The sequence below is a fragment of the Argopecten irradians genome, chromosome 10 (genome assembly GCF_041381155.1).
Source record: "Argopecten irradians isolate NY chromosome 10, Ai_NY, whole genome shotgun sequence".
NCBI classification, from domain to species: Eukaryota; Metazoa; Mollusca; class Bivalvia; order Pectinida; family Pectinidae; genus Argopecten; species Argopecten irradians.
This window is the reverse complement of record NC_091143.1, coordinates 35,131,115-35,150,533: the sequence shown is the minus strand read 5'-3', so window position 1 is coordinate 35,150,533 and position 19,419 is coordinate 35,131,115. Positions and strand designations below refer to the sequence as shown.

The following is a 19,419-nucleotide window of genomic DNA, read 5'->3' as shown; positions in this document are numbered from 1 at the left end:
TGACCTTAAATGAAGGTCAAGGTCATTCATTTGAACAAACTTGGTAGCCCTTCATCCCAGCATGCTGCAGGCTCAATATGGGTACCCTTGGCCTTCCTGTTCTTGAGAAGAAGTAATTTAAATATTTAAGCCTTTTAGACCCCTGTGACCTGTAATGAAGGTCAAGGTCATTCATTTGAACAAACTTGGTAGCCCTTCATCCCAGCATGCTACAGGCCAAATATCAGTACCCTGGGCCTTTCGGTTATTGAGAAGAAGTTGTTTGAATAAAAAGTTTACGCACGGTGGACGGCACACGGCGCACGACAACGGATGGTGCATGATGACAATAGGTCATCCTGACCCTTCAGGTTTGACCTAATAATCTTTATCGAATGCTTCATCAGTCATTATACCAGAAAACGGTGAACATTTTAACCACACCATCACAATCATACTGGAGCACCCACTATTTACTAGCATAACTGACGTGGCTGGGAAAGGAGAAACCACTTTTCTAACACCACAGACAAGTCAGAAGGACAAAACAACTTAACTAACACCACAGACAAGTCAGAAGGACAAAACAACTTTACTTACACCACACACAAGTCAGAAGGACAAAACAACTTTACTAACACCACAGACAAGTCAGAAGGACAAAAAAACTTAACTTACACAACAGACAAGTCAAAAGGACAAAATAACTTAACCAACACCACAGACAAGTCAGAAGGACAAAACAACTTAACTAACACCACAGACAAGTCAGAAGGACAAAACAACTTAACTAACACCACAGACAAGTCAGAAGGACAAAACAACTTAACTAACACCACAGACAAGTCAGAAGGACAAAACAACTTAACTAACACCACAGACAAGTCAGAAGGACAAAACAACTTAACTAACACCACAGACAAGTCAGAAGGACAAAACAACTTTACTAACACCACAGACAAGTCAGAAGGACAAAACAACTTAACTAACACCACAGACAAGTCAGAAGGACAAAACAACTTAACTAACACCACAGACAAGTCAGAAGGACAAAACAACTTTACTAACACCACAGACAAGTCAGAAGGACAAAACAACTTAACTAACACCACAGACAAGTCAGAAGGACAAAACAACTTAACTAACACCACAGACAAGTCAGAAGGACAAAACAACTTAACTAACACCACAGACAAGTCAGAAGGACAAAACAACTTAACTAACACCACAGACAAGTCAGAAGGACAAAACAACTTAACTAACACCACAGACAAGTCAGAAGGACGAAACAATTTAACTAACACCACAGACAAGTCAGAAGGACAAAACAACTTAACTAACACCACAGACAAGTCAGAAGGACAAAACAACTTAACTAACACCACAGACAAGTCAGAAGGACAAAACAACTTAACTAACACCACAGACAAGTCAGAAGGACAAAACAACTTAACTAACACCACAGACAAGTCAGAAGGACAAAACAACTTAACTAACACCACAGACAAGTCAGAAGGACAAAACAACTTAACTAACACCACAGACAAGTCAGAAGGACAAAAACAACTTAACTAACACCACAGACAAGTCAGAAGGACAAAACAACTTAACTAACACCACAGACAAGTCAGAAGGACAAAACAACTTAACTAACACCACAGACAAGTCAGAAGGACGAAATAACTTTACTAACACCACAGACAAGTCAGAAGGACGAAACAACTTTACTAACACCACAGACAAGTCAGAAGGACGAAAAAAACTTAACTAACACCACAGACAAGTCAGAAGGACAAAACAACTTAACTAACACCACAGACAAGTCAGAAGGACAAAAAACTTAACTAACACCACAGACAAGTCAGAAGGACGAAAACAACTTTACTAACACCACAGACAAGTCAGAAGGACAAAACAACTTAACTAACACCACAGACAAGTCAGAAGGACAAAAACAACTTAACTAACACCACAGACAAGTCAGAAGGACAAAACAACTTAACTAACACCACAGACAAGTCAGAAGGACAAAACAACTTAACTTACACCACAGACAAGTCAGAAGGACAAAACAACTTTAACTAACACCACAGACAAGTCAGAAGGACAAAAAACTTACTACACCACAGACAAGTCAGAAGGACAAAACAACTTAACTTAACACCACAGACAAGTCAGAAGGACAAAATAACTTAACTTACACCACAGACAAGTCAGAAGGACAAAACAACTTAACTAACACCACAGACAAGTCAGAAGGACAAAACAACTTAACTAACACCACAGACAAGTCAGAAGGACAAAACAACTTAACTAACACCACAGACAAGTCAGAAGGACAAAATAACTTAACTTACACCACAGACAAGTCAGAAGGACAAAACAACTTAACTAACACCACAGACAAGTCAGAAGGACAAAACAACTTAACTAACACCACAGACAAGTCAGAAGGACAAAATAACTTAACTAACACCACAGACAAGTCAGAAGGACAAAACAACTTAACTAACACCACAGACAAGTCAGAAGGACAAAACAACTTAACTAACACCACAGACAAGTCAGAAGGACAAAACAACTTAACTAACACCACAGACAAGTCAGAAGGACAAAACAACTTAACTAACACCACAGACAAGTCAGAAGGACGAAATAACTTTACTAACACCACAGACAAGTCAGAAGGACGAAATAACTTTACTAACACCACAGACAAGTCAGAAGGACAAACAACTTAACTAACACTACAAGACAAGTCAGAAGGACAAAACAACTTACTAACACCACAGACAAGTCAGAAGGACGAAACAACTTAACTAACACCACAGACAAGTCAGAAGGACAAAACAACTTAACTAACACCACAGACAAGTCAGAAGGACAAAACAACTTAACTAACACACAGACAAGTCAGAAGGACAAACAACTTACTAACACCACAGACAAGTCAGAAGGACAAAACAACTTTACTAACACCACAGACAAGTCAGAAGGACAAAACAACTTAACTAACACCACAGACAAGTCAGAAGGACAAAACAACTTAACTAACACCACAGACAAGTCAGAAGGACAAAACAACTTAACTAACACCACAGACAAGTCAGAAGGACAAAACAACTTAACTAACACCACAGACAAGTCAGAAGGACAAAACAACTTAACTAACACCACAGACAAGTCAGAAGGACAAAACAACTTACACCACACACAAGTCAGAAGGAGAAAACAACTTAACTAACACCACAGACAAGTCAGAAGGACAAAACAACTTAACTAACACCACAGACAAGTCAGAAGGACAAAACAACTTACTAACACCACAGACAAGTCAGAAGGCAAAACAACTTAACTAACACCACAGACAAGTCAGAAGGACAAAACAACTTAACTAACACCACAGACAAGTCAGAAGGACAAAACAACTTAACTAACACCACAGACAAGTCAGAAGGACAAAACAACTTAACTAACACCACAGACAAGTCAGAAGACAAAACAACTTAACTAACACCACAGACAAGTCAGAAGGACAAAACAACTTAACTAACACCACAGACAAGTCAGAAGGACAAAACAACTTAACTAACACCACAGACAAGTCAGAAGGACAAAACAACTTAACTAACACCACAGACAAGTCAGAAGGACAAAACAACTTAACTAACACCACAGACAAGTCAGAAGGACAAAACAACTTAACTAACACCACAGACAAGTCAGAAGGACAAAACAACTTAACTAACACCACAGACAAGTCAGAAGGACAAAACAACTTAACTAACACCACAGACAAGTTACACACACAGAAAGTCGAAGGACAAAACAACTTAACTAACACCACAGACAAGTCAGAAGGACGAAACAACTTAACTTACACCACAGACAAGTCAGAAGGACAAAAAACTTAACTACACCACAGACAAGTCAGAAGGACAAAACAACTTAACTACACCACAGACAAGTCAGAAGGACAAAACAACTTAACTAACACCACAGACAAGTCAGAAGGACAAAACAACTTAACTAACACCACAGACAAGTCAGAAGGACAAAACAACTTAACTAACACCACAGACAAGTCAGAAGGACAAAACAACTTAACTAACACCACAGACAAGTCAGAAGGACAAAACAACTTAACTAACACCACAGACAAGTCAGAAGGACAAAACAACTTAACTAACACCACAGACAAGTCAGAAGGACAAAACAACTTAACTAACACCACAGACAAGTCAGAAGGACAAAACAACTTAACTAACACCACAGACAAGTCAGAAGGACAAAACAACTTAACTAACACCACAGACAAGTCAGAAGGACAAAACAACTTAACTAACACCACAGACAAGTCAGAAGGACAAAACAACTTAACTAACACCACAGACAAGTCAGAAGGACAAAACAACTTTACTAACACCACACACAAGTTAGAAGGACGAAAAAACTTAACTAACACCACAGACAAGTCAGAAGGACAAAACAACTTTACTAACACCACACAGACAGAAGGAGAAAACAACTTAACTAACACCACAGACAAGTCAGAAGGACAAAACAACTTTACTAACACCACACACAAGTTAGAAAGACTCCTGTGACTTTGTTTGAATGAAGGTAAACATAATCGAATAAATTGTGTGGACATATATACTCAGAAGCCCTGTACTTTATATAACATTTTCTACATTTCCAATACTTTCTAAAGTTAATCTGCATCTTAGCTAATGACAAAAAGTCAGTTAAACGTATTTGCCTCTTTGATCCTTGTGGTCTTTAATTCAGTTTATTCATTTAATTAAACACTTTTTGTAGCCATTCATCCCAACATGTTACAAGCCTAAAGACAAGTTTCTATGCCTCTTATTAATTAAAAAGGATTTCTTGAAATACTTTAATAAATCAAAGACAAGTTATTTTCATTTGAACAAACATGTTAGCCCTTCATCCTAGCATGCCACAGGCCAAATATAAGATTTTCATATATACATAAGTTGGAAAACTTGTCCCCAACCCCATTGCATATAAACAATCACAATAAAATGTGTTTAAATCAATGTCCATGTACTTAAAGTTGCCTTGAATTATGACCTGTATTCAATGTTTGTTTTTCTGTGTTTTATTTTGATAGTTTTTGCTTCAACATGTCTTTACAAAATATTCATCTATGATTCATCATCAGAATTCAACATTGACAGACATTTTAGCCAAATGACCATAACAGTTGACCTAGAAATCACACCCAATTACATCAAATATTTACATGTAGTACATACAGTATACATCTATAAATATTTTGTTCAGAAAACACCCATGTAAGCTTCAATATAGATGACTAGATTCTACTAAAATTATGAAATTAAAATAATTAATGTATGTGGACACCATGGACATATGTAGATCACAATAGATAGATATGTAGTACCAGGTATAATGAGACCTTTTTAACCTTTCGATAATTTTTGATAATACACTTATCGTACCACAAAAAATCCAAAATATTAATGTCCGCATATTTTTAAATGTTCATAGTTCCTTGAATAAATGTATTGATACCTCCTCAGAATTAAAATTTGAATAGTTTTTATCACCGATGGCCTAAGATGAGGTTACAACACCAAACATATGCACGATTTCCTACATTATATGTTAATTACGTTTGCGGCACTACAAAACTATCAATCTCGTTTTACAATTTACAGTTATGTTTAACCATATCTCTCTAGGTCTAAATTCTAGCAAATTAGAATTGAACCATTTTCCTTATTTTCAAACGGGAGATTATAGCGACAACCAATTAAGAATAAACACAAAATTATATAGTTGGTAAAAATATATGCAATAGAAATAAATAATCACTGTTTTGCTTAACCACAAGTAAGATTTGGTATATCGTTCTCTTCTTCATAAAAAAAAGCAAAAAAAAACAAACAACAAAAAAAACCAAATACATGCACTCCGCCAGTAATATTTGAAAAATACCAGGTATGAATTGAAAATGACTAAATGCATCAATCATAATTAATAGAAAGTGATTTACTTTATTGGAATTTTATCAAATAAATCACTTTTCATTTCATTTTAAGAAACTATTATTTATTTTAATTTTAAAAAGCCTATTTTATTGACCAATACATTTAAAAAAGATTCAAATCTAAAATAAATTTCATCTCGAAAAAGTAATTTCGTTATTTAACATAAAATATTTTCGAAAATAATATTATGTACATCTATTCTGTTTTACATTGATTTGATATTTTTATAGCATAGTTTTTTAATCTGTTTTTTCAACTACATGTACAACCCCATTTGTACTTAGAGTTACCTCCCCTAAAATACTGAAGTTAAAAAAACCATCCATCTACAACATATTTATCCCACACATACCTCTATTCTTAATTTCTCTCATGTTGAACATTATTTGTTCCAAAACATTTATTATGTTTTCCACAGGCTCTTTTAAATACATTTTTTGTATGAATAAAGATTAATTAAGGAGGTATGGAACACATCTTTCAGCCATGTTTTAGTATTTATATTGATTCAGGACACTTTAAAGTTATTAAATTAAATTTCCATCAAATACAATTTTTTGATGAATTTCAAAGTCAGTTTGGTCTTGGACTGAGACATAGAGCCAAATTTTATTATGAAATGAAAATAAAACGAACATATTGTATAATGTATGTAAAATTTTATTATGTAATTTTTGGCATCAGGTGATGGAATGAGCACTCTATTGTATATTAAACTGATACAGTTGTACTAGGCAAAAAGTGTTTTGTGTTACCTTATCATCCCTATTTAAACAAATGGACTCTTCCACTTCAAATGCAGGTTATTATGATATTACAGTGATGATAACAAAATGAAACATTTTGATGTTTCATTATAGGTACCTTAAAATTCCATATAAATAATGAGATCATGAAAACATATACACTGTACATTTTTATATTTATTAATTACCAATCCATTGCCATCATCAGAGATTTATATAGTTATTATAATTATATTTAAATCTCTGCCATCATCAATATGTATTAGAAGTATCCATACATCCATTATACAATTTGATGACACAATGTTAGACTTGTAAATCCACTCCACTGCAATGCTCTATGAAACACTCCAATAGATTGTAATTGGAGAGTAGATAAAAAGACGTGGCACTGGAAAGACATGTTTTCTTGTTTCTATCACTAAAATGTAGAGCAAGTTCCCCAGACTCAACCTCTCATCTACGACAACTGTTATGTATATGATTATATGGGTGAAAGTAGATTACTTGGTATATTCTAAGGGAGATAATTGTAACTCTAACTTACACGAGTTATTCCCCTTTATTGTAAATCTCTTATAATAAAAGACATAATTGGAGAGTAGAAGATGTGGAACTGGAAAGACGTATATTGAATAGATTTCAGACAAAAGTGCTGTTCTAAATTTTGCATTCTATGCAGAAATAGCTGTAAACTTTACAATTGGTGTTTGAATATTGTCTTTAGTTACAGAAATGTTTTCTTTATCATTTCCGAAATTACACTGAAACATTGTAATTAACTAGAAGTGCATTTGGTTAAATCATGTACAATGAAAATGAACAGAACTAACAAAATACTTTAAATTACACAGGGTCACAGAGTGATATGAGTTCTAATTAACACGGTTCAACTAAATAAGGTAATAATATTGTGTCTGACATACGTCTGAAGCGCACCCAGCTTAGTACACATGCAGATATTATTGTCGCATAATCTCTGTTCATGCACTGAAGATGTCCAGTCCTTTGGATATACTAAAGACACTACACGTAGTTACCAGCACTTAGAATATCAAATTATTACTAAAATTAATAATAATTTTGATCTCTGTGATATGTCAAGTTAATTCTTATCGGCCATGCAGGTAGTGCATTAGAATTATACCTGCTGCCCCTTGCATGATCGTAAAAAGCAAATAAATTTAGGATCTTTTCTTCTCTCTTCTTCCTAACTGACTTTATTTTTCCTAATGCCTCCTTTGGCACCGCCTCACTTTTGGCCTTGAGTTGAGCGTTCGCCCCTGTGAGGAAGGCTCTGGGTTCTGTGCCCTGGCCGAGACACACCAAAGTCTATAAAAGTGGTAGTTTCTGCTCCTGCTTAGTGCTAGAAAGCATACAGGGAGTGGGACGCCTGGTTCGCCTGTTGTCAGTATAATGTGACCGGGTGGGGTGTGTTGCTTGGTTTCTTCAGCAGCATGCTTCAGTGATAAAAAGGGCAACAGTTCCACTATATAACAAGACGAACATACCGCAGTCTCCCAAAACATGCACCTCGCACAACATACATGCAACAGGCTGCATACATGGGAGGCCGTCCTTACATGACCATAGCTGGCTGCATACATGGGAGGCCGTCCTTACATGACCATAGCTGTCAATAGAACATTAATTAATCAAACAAGCAAACTTATTTCTAAATAAGGGGAGATAACCCAGATATTTTTATCAATGTCTGATAGCATAAGGCCAACTTGATTTGCACTATAAATCTTAAGCTTCTCAGAAGATATTCCACCTCAGAGATAGAAGAGCTTCCAGAAGCAGAAGAGCTACAAATTGAGTGTCCGGAAGTTATATTCTAGAATTAGAAAAGGGCTAATTGATTTAGGCTAAAGAAGAAAATTGCAAAAATTTGTTTCTGCCAATCATTTTTTAAACTTATCAATGAAGTATCTGCTTCAAGTTTAAAACAGAGCAATACTGATCATATACTTGTATCCAACATATGAAAAATTAAACACTATTATGAATATTGAAGTAAAAACCCTGCTTTGTAAAATTGCCATTATCCACACACATTATTTTACACAATGATTCACATGATAAAAGATGAAACTTAAAGCAATAACATGCATTTCATATGCATCTTACATGTTAACGAGGATCACAATCACTTATCAATCTGATTAATGCAATTTAAGATATATAAATTAACACATGATTAATTATGATGAGGTAAGAAATATGACTAATTTATTTCGTTAACACTCGATCACTTAGTCCATTAAACCTGCCTATATTATTAGGCATTAAATTTTTTTTTTTGCCTAATATTAAGCGGACTATCAATCAATAACCAATAAACATTCACATTTTAAAAAAATCATACAATTCATTGCATATTAAAGGGACAATTCATTCTAAGAGAACATTAAAATTTGTACATATATCGGAAAACACCCAGTTCTAATGGAAATTAGATCAGTCGGTTTTACTGTGATATGTCAGAAAATCCCAAGGTGGTGAAATGCGTGTGAATTGTTCAAACTTACTCGCTGTCGGCCATTACACATTGTGGTCGAATATCTTGTATGCCGAACCCAGTCCCTTGCTCGTAGAGTAATGCTACTTTTGTCTAGAACTGCTCAAATCGCTCTGACTGAAGTGTGTTTACCTTATTAGGTTAATTGTCTTGCCTAAAAAATCATTATATCACCTTCACAGTGGTTATGTAGTTCATTTGTTTAACGTGCATGACTTTGGCTCGGGTATGGGTACATTAACGTACATATTGTACCTGCTTAATCGTATTGATCAACGATTTGTAATTACAACGGTATAAATTAAAATACTAAACAATGACGTGGAATTTCTGTTATATGTTTCATAAGAAATGTAGAACAATACATTTATGTCATATTTTGCTTCTTTGTTATGTAAAAGAATTAGCCTGAGTGAATTGTCTCTTTAAACATTCATTTACTCACCAAGTACCATTTATACCTCTATTTTTTTCCATTTCATTTGAATGTCCTATCTGAGACTTCTGAACAGAAGTCATTAAAAGTATCTTTCAAATACTTTAGACATATTGGGACTTTGGGGTGCTAAAGAAAAGGCAATTACAGCTGTATCAGTATATATAGTAAGCTAATACATGCATGTATGATATAATTCTACATAATGTTTACCATTTTTTTTTAAAGTTTTATTAAAGGGACAATTCACTCAGGCTGATTCTTCTACATAACCAAGAAGCAAAACATGGCATAAATGTATTGTTGTACATTTCTCATGGAACATATAATATAAAATATTGACAAATTCCACGTCATTAATTAGTATTTTAATTGATACCGTTGTAATTACAAATCATTGATCAATATTATTAAGCAGGTACAATATGTACGTTAATGTACCCATACCCGAGCCAAAGTCACGCACGTTAAACAAATAAACTACATAACCACTGAGGAGGTGATATAATGAGGCAAGACAAGTTTGAACATTTCACACGCATTTCACCACCATGGGTGTTTCTGGCATATCGTTTCTGGCATATCACAGTAAAACCGGTTTATCTAATATCCATTAGAACTGGGGTTTTTCCGATATATGTACAAATTTTAATGTTCTCTCGAATGAATTGTCCCTTTAACTCCAAAATGCAATTCTTTGCTCATTAATGATAGAGCAACAAAAGCTCAAAGACAACTCACACTTCTGGTTGAGTCATTCTTGTCCAATGGACAGAACTATACAATATTCAATTTATATACCAGTAATATAGTATAGGAAAAAAAATGTCGCAAGAAAAGTACTGCAGTGTTTATATTTATCATGCAACATACAGGGAATAGCAACCATAAGTCTATCAGAATATTGTCTATATGGCAATGTATATTGTAATGCATGGGAGATAACTCCTTAAATATTATATATTCTAGTAGAAAATTTTGTAGAAAATTTTGCATGTAGGGTTGAATTATTGTTTTTTGTTTGTTTCCATTTGTATTTTACATTACAGACAGGATGATATTATAATATATCTTTTAAAGCATACAATTTCTTTCATTCAACAATATTCCTGATTTCAGACTGAGAACTAGTTTACACTTTTCTAGAACATACATTCTCATTCATTCAATAACATGCTTGATTTCTGACTGAGAACTATACCCTGTATATAGTGTATCATTGCAGGTTGCTGGTATTTTCTTTAAAAATAAAAGAAGATTAATCATATGGATGGCACTCATGAACGTTATAAGAAACATCTAAAAAACTAACAGTCTGCAGGTTTTTTATTTACAATTGATAATTGCAATGTCTGAAACATCCAGCAGTGCTGGATAAATTGGAAGACTTTGACACAATGGTTATATTTTTAAAGTCTAGCAATAAAATATATCACAGTATGGCCTTAACTACATGAGCGTATCTTGTTATGCTCCATTGTCCACTAGGTGGGGCTGTCCTCATATTCAGTCATGTCTTTTTCATCCACTAGGTGGAGCTGCAGTCAGTAAGCTTCCTCCAAACATCGATCCACAATTTTACGGAGATTTGGATTTTCCATGGCGGCTGCTATCCGCTCTTTGTCATTTATCTGTTTGTTTACTAAAAATTCAAAGTTCAAGTTTCAATATAAACAAAATCCTATAGAGATTTATTTGAGATGTTTAGTGATGTAACTGACAGGTATTTTTTTTGTCAAATTCATATCGGCTAAAATATTCCCTAAATACATGTAAAGTAGAGTTTATCTTTGATTGCTTCTGTGATTTTTATGAGGCAATATCTGCTGAGATTGGCATATACATGTACTGTAATTAGGTATTTGAGCTCCACAAATATCATAATCAAAACCTGTAAGTAGCTGGTATGTCATTTAAATCAAATCTTATTCTACAACTTTAACATTAAATACAATACAAAACACCAAAAATCAACATTTTTTCTTCTTGAAAATATGTTTAAAATTGTAAATATGGTGATTATAATTGGAACATTATAAAATTAATAATTTTACATATAATCTAATTTCAATATAACGATGATAAAAACATGATTAATTGATCCCTAAAAATTACTCTGATGGACTTACTTTCATCTGCTGTGGAATGTGTGCCTTTTTTTATATAAATGTCCAACTGTAAAATAGAATGGAATAGAACCAATGTTTTCATTTTGATATAGCGAGATTATAATTCTGACCGTTTGCTGGATCTATATAAAAATAGATGAGTGACAATCTCCCTTAATGCAATACACTTCAAAGTAAATTTGCTAAATTGAAACTTCAAATTTATCAGGGTTGCCAATAATAGCTGTTACATAAAGTAAGGGAGATAACTCGTTATTTTTAACTGCAAATGTATTAAATTTACCTTGTACTTCTCTGTAAGAGATCTTTGCAGCTTTGATCTGATGCACAAACCTGCAAACACAGACATATACATTGCTATGTTTATATCACTCTACAAAAAAAAACACCCTTAAATAAGTAAATAAACAAAGCTGGATCGGGTCTCCTTATATGTATATAGGTACAATGTATAGAGCTTAATTGTGAAATAACATATAGGATACTTGCTCAATAAAGTGTTTATGCAAGGTACAAACCACACAACAGCAGAGACCCATGCATAGGTCATTTCTTCGCTAATTGTGTTTCCACTGTGAATTTAACCCTCACATTTAAATCCTAGTGTTAAGCATTACACATGAAATTTTAACCTACATGACCAACTGCATGAACACAACAAATTGGAAAACCATTATATACTGGTTCCTTAGAATATATTAGACCTTGCATATCCAATAGCTTAAAGAAAGAAATTTTTAACAACAGTGGAATGCCATACAAAAAAGCTACTGCTGATGAAAAAGGTACACACTTTTGACTCTAAATTATTTTTTCTTACCACACAAAGACCACTCTGACTCAAGGGAAAATGGGTCTTTACAGCCAGGTGGTTGAAATTAGCCATTTGGTACCCTAAAAAAGTAATACTATTAAGCAGGGGGTCATTATTCCACAGAGGTTTCCCCTGAGGCAGGTTCTACTGTTTCATTTACGGAAATTCCCGATGGTAAATCTATAAGACAATATGAAAGTGTCAAAAAATGCATCTGAAATCACCGTTGGGGCTCGTTGTTACCGCAGTATGAGGAAAGGAGAAAAACCACATCTTCTCAATTTGTGTATTTGTTTGGCCAAAAAGCGCATTGAGGACTCATACTGTTCTTGCACTGCTGGGTAAATATCTAGCATGTTCATTTGTTGTTGTTTCTGTTTCAATAAAACAGTGTTTCATTAGTTTATCTTGTTGTCATCACGTACGAACATTCATTACTTTTTTCTTCCTCTTCGTTTGAGACTTTGTTTGGTTTGGTTTAGACAAAAATACTTCAGCACTTTGCTACAAAACATAACATTATTGACAGAAACATATTCAACTTGAAGAAAAATTACTCTTATTTACTGTAGAGGCTTTCTTCACATGCCTTGTTTATAACTTACTAGTACAGATGATCAAGAAGACACCTATACATGCTGTACTGTACAGTAGGCCTAATATATATTCCCCTACTGTATATCATGAACATTGTTAACAAGTACTGTACAGAAGGCTACAGCTAGTACCATGAGAGTTTTGAAGAATCCTCATGTCATGTTTATCTGACCTTCCATCTCTATAATCATGATCACGAGTCACTGGATATTTCATTGGTTGCAGATGTCCACACACAGAATTTAAAAGTTTCCAACCTAGTTAAAACTGTTTGTTTTCTTCCGTCTCTTCATATTTATACATTTCACACATTAACACATGTGTATACCCTATTGACTTAAAATTATATGTACTTTTTATGTGTAAAATGATGACAACAAATCATACAGATAAAGGACTTGACACATTATTAGTGAACAGGTGCTCTAAAATAGCACCTATTGCCATGAATAAACATGTACATGCCTGCTTTTCTAAAGTGCAACCGTTCAATTTACATATTTATTCAACAGTTTGTTCACAGTTTCAATTTGTTTTTTTTTACTAAAACTAAAGCTTATATTCATTATTACCAAGGCAACACTGCAATATATCAACCATACTGTATTATAAATGATCTTATCAGGTAAACCTACATAACTATGTAATAAAGTGTGATCTTGTTATCAGATAAATTGATGATAATAAATTGATATTTAAATGTGTACAGTAGTTTGTAAAATTTCTGAACAAATTATTTTAAAGTTTTAATACCAAAATGTCTTCTAGTAAATATGTATTAAGATCAAAGTCTGGATCTTATATTCTAACTAAGTAACAATTAACAATGTTTATAAGAATGTGACATAACAATACATTATAGATCTGGAGGGAGATGTTCCCATATAGTGGGGCTTGTCAAGAGTATTCAACAACTGAAACTTCTCGGAATTACTGAAGTTCCCGCTGAACAAGCATGCACAAGCATACCACAGACATGGCATATTCCTCGGGGAAATAAAATCAAGCCTGTGTCAGTCAACCAGGTAGTGGTTGTAAAAGCCAAAGAAACTCATAAGAAATCGCCTATCATCCCACAAGTTGTCAAATCTGACAGGTACAAGACAATAATTCCCATCTAACCTAAATTAATTTTAAATATAGTATTATTTAAGATCTTTAAGTGACATTAAATATCAGTTAACCACTATTTTGAATTAGCTACACATAGCATTATGAACAAAATCATAATAAATTTAAATGTAAACTTCTCTCTATTATATTTATGTAGCAAAATTGTTGGCACTCTTAAGGATTAACTTGAATAGATTTTTATGTTAAATATAGCACAAAAATTGAGTGGCACTCTAAATAAACCGCGAAGCGGTTTATGATGAGAGTACACTCAGATTTTTGTGTTATATCTTAACAAAAAATCTACAAATTAATCTTATAATCAATTTACTAAAGATAATAACACATTTTGGTTTTTTGTCTAAAATTATTACGCCGTCATTTCAGCCAATCAAAGCGACGTTACAAACACGCAATTTTTCCTTTATGGAAAAAGTAAATTGTTAAGCCAATGAAAATGCTCGTGCAAAATTGAATTATATTGCAATAGATGTGATCCAAAATACAATCCATTAACATTTTTGAAACTTACTGAACAACACAAACAAATCCTGAAAAGTGTAAAGGGTGCGCCAATATCAAATCTGAATTTAGAAGCAACACCAGTTGTATCCTGCAACCCTGTCCCTGTGTTACTTGGATCAGTACTGTCTTACCAGGTATGTACATAGTATGTTAATTTACTTCTTATGACTTTTAAAGCAATTTAAGTTATGCATACATGTACTACTTAATATAAGTTTTGAATAACAGTAAAAGACAGAGAGTTATTCAAAGTATTACATTAAAACAACATCTGTAGTTATATTTCTACTTATACTTCAAAACTGGGTTTTGCCACAGTGTGAGTAAACTACAAACAGTCCATACTTTATTGATGGATCCAAATATACTTGTTGGAATCAAGTCAGAGATTATATTAAAGGTCCTTATTCTGCGGATGGCTCTCTCAACATGAATTCGGTGTTGTGCAATAGTTTGAGTGATGTTGACATTAGATGAAGTTAACTGACATCCTGATGAAACAAATGGAGGAATGTTAAGGTTTAAACCAAGATTATTAAGTTCCTCAGTAATAGTAAATCCCTTATCTGCCATAATGGCATCACCCTTTTCAATAAAGTTTGCATCAAGAAGTTGTTGCAGTAGGGCATAAAATCCACTCTTTGCAGTTATTTCCTTGTCCGACATGGATCCAGTGAAAAGTTCACTTACAAAAATCAAGTTGCCCATTGGGTCACATGCTACAAGAGCTTTCAGTGTAGTAGAAGATTTATAATCCGAATACATTTGTGACTGTAGTTTTAAAGAAGATGGTTTCTGAGTTTTCAACTCTGTACAATCAATAATTGCAATAGACCTTGGAAATTCTTCCTTGTATTTAGACGGCATGTTCGTAACAATGTCATTCCGATGAGGCCAGATAGGAATAGAGCCAAGGCTAACATACATATGATCAATCCATGTTAGAAATAGTTCACTCACAGCCTGCACTGAGATGGAAAATCTGTATGCAAGGTCTTTTAGACCAAAATTGTGACGAAGTCTCATCAATGTTAACAGAAGTTGATTATCAAGTCCCATATTCACTATCTCTTTTCTATTATTTTGATGTTGTGGACCTTGGGTAGTTAAAAACTGAAGCAGATTTTGAAATGTAGAATGTTTAAAGCCTGTATAGTATTCGAGTAAACCTTCAACACGAGACTCCTCATTAATAATACTGTTCACAGTTAGTGGTGTCCTACAAGAAGTTTCACAGCTATCAGGTATAGAACACGCAGTTGCAGTAGTAAAACTCTGTTGCTGTTCCACGATGGAGCGGTGTTGGCACAGGACCTCATACTGGTGTAGCTGTTCTTTAAGTCTTTTAATTTCAGCTGCGGCAGACAGAAGCTGCAAAGACGTATCTGAAATTGAGAGAAAACAAAATTAAAACAGAATTTGTAGTTATTGATTAAGACTTTTCTATGTTTGTTTTCAGTCTCAGAAGAATGTCCAATCTTTAAATACCAGTCAGTCAATGTCTTGTGGAGATCCTGTTTTCCCTAAAGCTTCCAAAGTCCCATTACCACCTTGGTATCATGATTTAAAAGAGCCATCAAGGGTAGATAACCCTCCCTACATCGAGAAAGAAACCCGTCCCCAGAGTGCCAGCTTCCTTTGGAACCGTCTTAGAGAAAAAAGAATAACAGCATCTCAAATGCACAAAATCACGCAAAGGAAAAAAGGTCCCACTGAAGCTATGCTAAAAGACTTGTTTCAGACCAAATCATTTAGTTCTGTGGCAACTGATTATGGTAGTAGTAGGGAACAAATGGCAAGGGAAAGGTATGTAAGCATGGGGTCAGCCAATAACCTGCATGTTCATGAATGTGGATTAGTCATCAACAATGAATTTCCTTATCTTGCAGCCACACCTGATGGTAAGGTTTGTGATAAAGGGGAGAGTGGCATACTGGAAATTAAATGTCCCTTTGTTGCAAGACAGATGACAATCATTGAAGCATGCAACAAAGTGAAAAAATTTGTACTTGTTCATGATAACAATGTTATAAAAATGAACAGGGAACATCAGTATTATGTACAAATACAGGGACAACTTCTTGTAACAGGTGCTCCATGGTGTGATCTTGTAGTGTATACCACCAAAGATTTGTATATTGAGAGAATTCCAGCTGATGTTCCATTCATGACATCACTCTTACTTCAACTTTCATTGTTCTACAAATATCATGCTTTACCATATCTTAGAAAATAAAGCTCACCATATTTAGACACTAGCTATATGAAGCGTTACATATACATGCAAGTTCATAGTTCAAATTTATAGGTAAATCTAATCAGTAGATCCTGTCTATATATGGATATACAGATTTATTTGTGAGATGAGTTGATTTTCTTGCTACACATCATTTCAAATAGTATTTTAGTAATTTGTAATGTGTCTTACTGTGGTATTATACAATGGACCTGTACATACCTGAACCTATATCTTGTTCATGAGGTTTTTGCAATGGTGATGGTAATGGAACATCCTGATCAGCAGCCATATGCATGTCGACCTCTTCATCCTTATGATCAGGGTTGTCAGGGTTGTTTCTAAAAAAGATAGGTATCATTAGCTACCAGGTAAATCATCAACCGTTTTTTTTTATTTAAATCAGACAAACTATGTATTTAATCCAAAAGAGTATAACTGAATCACATAGATAAATAAATGATATGATTTGTTATAATAGGTTGTAATATTAAGAACTGATAAAGCTTTTTCACCTCAGTTAAGACTTAAATACTTCACCTCGCACCAGTAATTAGAATAACATTATTAACTTGCAGTCTTGCAAGGTGGTGCAAATAGAAATATGTACGTATTTTTACTCAACGACTAATCATTCATAATTTTGATGTGTATGTCAAACTATATAATTTATAAAATCAAAAATCACTGAGTAATAATATAATAATTGTGTCAATGCATGTATAATTTATTGCTTCATTATGTAAAAATGTACATGATTCACAGCTATAAATTGGTGGTAAACAATGAAGTTTATTTTGCAACCATGTTCTAAGTATCTGTTTATATGTGTAACAGTCTCTCAAAGTTCAATTAAGAATGGTCTGGGTGATTTAAAGAAATGCTGAAATAATTATGAGAGAGATACAGAATAAATTTCTTGAAAAACCATGTTACTCCTGACTCTGTCTATCTATAATGGTGTAAAAGGAATGGGATAGTGTTAATCAAAATAATATTGGCACAATCTACCATGGCTTACATGTACTGGCGACCCTGGTTCAATTCCTAGTCTGGTCACTTCTACATATTACAGCTCTGTAAGTTAGGCTTACATTAACATTAACATTCAGTGCAAATTACTAACCTACTCTGCTGACGTTGTCGCCAATGTGATCTGCTTCTTTGTACAGAGCTTCCATCTGCAGACAGAGGATCAGGAAAATCCAGTGATGGACCATCACCACCTTCAAAATGCTATAATAAAAAAGACAGATTAACATTAGAGTGAAACTGGAAAATAGGTTTACATTACAGAACTCTATCTACTGTAAAGTAGCTATTTGAGTATTAAGATAGAAGCAAATTCTAGATATACTTGATATAATGTACCCGTATGTGCATATATATATATGTGTGTGTATGATGTTCACACATACATGACATACACAGTCAGACTTTTTACACAGCTTGTAATTACATATCAGGGTACAGCAATGTAAATCTTGTACATTTCTTGAGGGTGTGTGTGCACATATCGTATGTGTGTGTGTGTGTGTGGGGGGGGGGGGGGGCATATTCAGTAAATGTGTTTCAAATGGGTACAGTATATCCCGAATATGTAGTGCACAATATAGGCCCGGCTTATCGGTATTACAGCAGTATTAATTAACCTGTTAGCATTAATATATTGGGTGTAGCCTAGAACGTTTTGTCGTTCTGTCTACATTAAATTGTAAAATTGCTTTGCTGAATAGTGATCTTTTTTATTACCCCCCCCCCCCCCCTTTATCGTTTTATACACAGGGCCTAATAGACGCCTAAGACGTGACCTATCTTATATATCTCTAGTCCGCTAAACCTGCCTATATTATTAGGCTTTTTTAAAAAAAAATTGCCTATATAGACCTATTTATTAGGCAAAAAAAATTAAAAAAAAAAAAAAAAAGAAAGACTAATAATATAGGCAGGTTTAGCGGACTAATATATCTCATCATTAGTAACGAGGCCCTGTGGTTCTACAGGGACAGTCACAACAAATGAGTATAACGTTACTGAAATACCCATTCAGCATTCACTGGAAGTACTGTACATAACGGTATTTCCGTAGACTGACCATTGAAATAATAACTATATCACTCAATCCCATACTTTAACTGTTTTAAAACTAGTTTAACGGTCATGATCATTAGAGACTGAAAAGGCAGTATTTTACATTGTAATAGATCTACGTAATCTTAGCTTCAAATTATTTGAAGTTATTCCGACATGATAATTGTGACTTTTTGAGAAGGCAATAA

At 34.0% G+C, this 19,419-nt stretch overlaps 1 protein-coding gene and 1 long non-coding RNA gene across 2 annotated transcripts; both read right to left on the bottom strand.

Moving 5' to 3' along the window:
* Positions 1-10,698: 10,698 nt before the first annotated feature.
* On the bottom strand, positions 10,699-12,208 carry LOC138333747 (uncharacterized). Its single transcript, XR_011210025.1, has 3 exons — positions 12,139-12,208; positions 11,856-11,901; positions 10,699-11,368 (listed from the first exon to the last, which is right to left on the bottom strand). It is a non-coding gene; the product is annotated as an uncharacterized lncRNA (long non-coding RNA).
* Positions 12,209-15,035: 2,827 nt separating this feature from the next.
* On the bottom strand, positions 15,036-17,478 carry LOC138333745 (uncharacterized). The gene is made up of 2 exons (XM_069282310.1): positions 17,363-17,478; positions 15,036-16,289 (listed from the first exon to the last, which is right to left on the bottom strand). Exons 1-2 carry the CDS (start codon positions 17,436-17,438, stop codon positions 15,190-15,192), a joined length of 1,176 nt encoding a protein of 391 aa, XP_069138411.1. The 5' UTR covers positions 17,439-17,478; the 3' UTR covers positions 15,036-15,189.
* Positions 17,479-19,419: the final 1,941 nt, after the last annotated feature.

Bases quoted from the DNA above. Each gene is read 5' to 3' on its own strand.
- LOC138333745 (XM_069282310.1), bottom strand. From the start codon at position 17,438: ATGCATATGGCTGCTGATCAGGATGTTCCATTACCATCACCATTGCAA. The intron at 16,290-17,362 runs GTATGTACAGGT...TCTCAATTTCAG, and splicing joins TGAACAAGATATAGGTTCAG to ATACGTCTTTGCAGCTTCTG.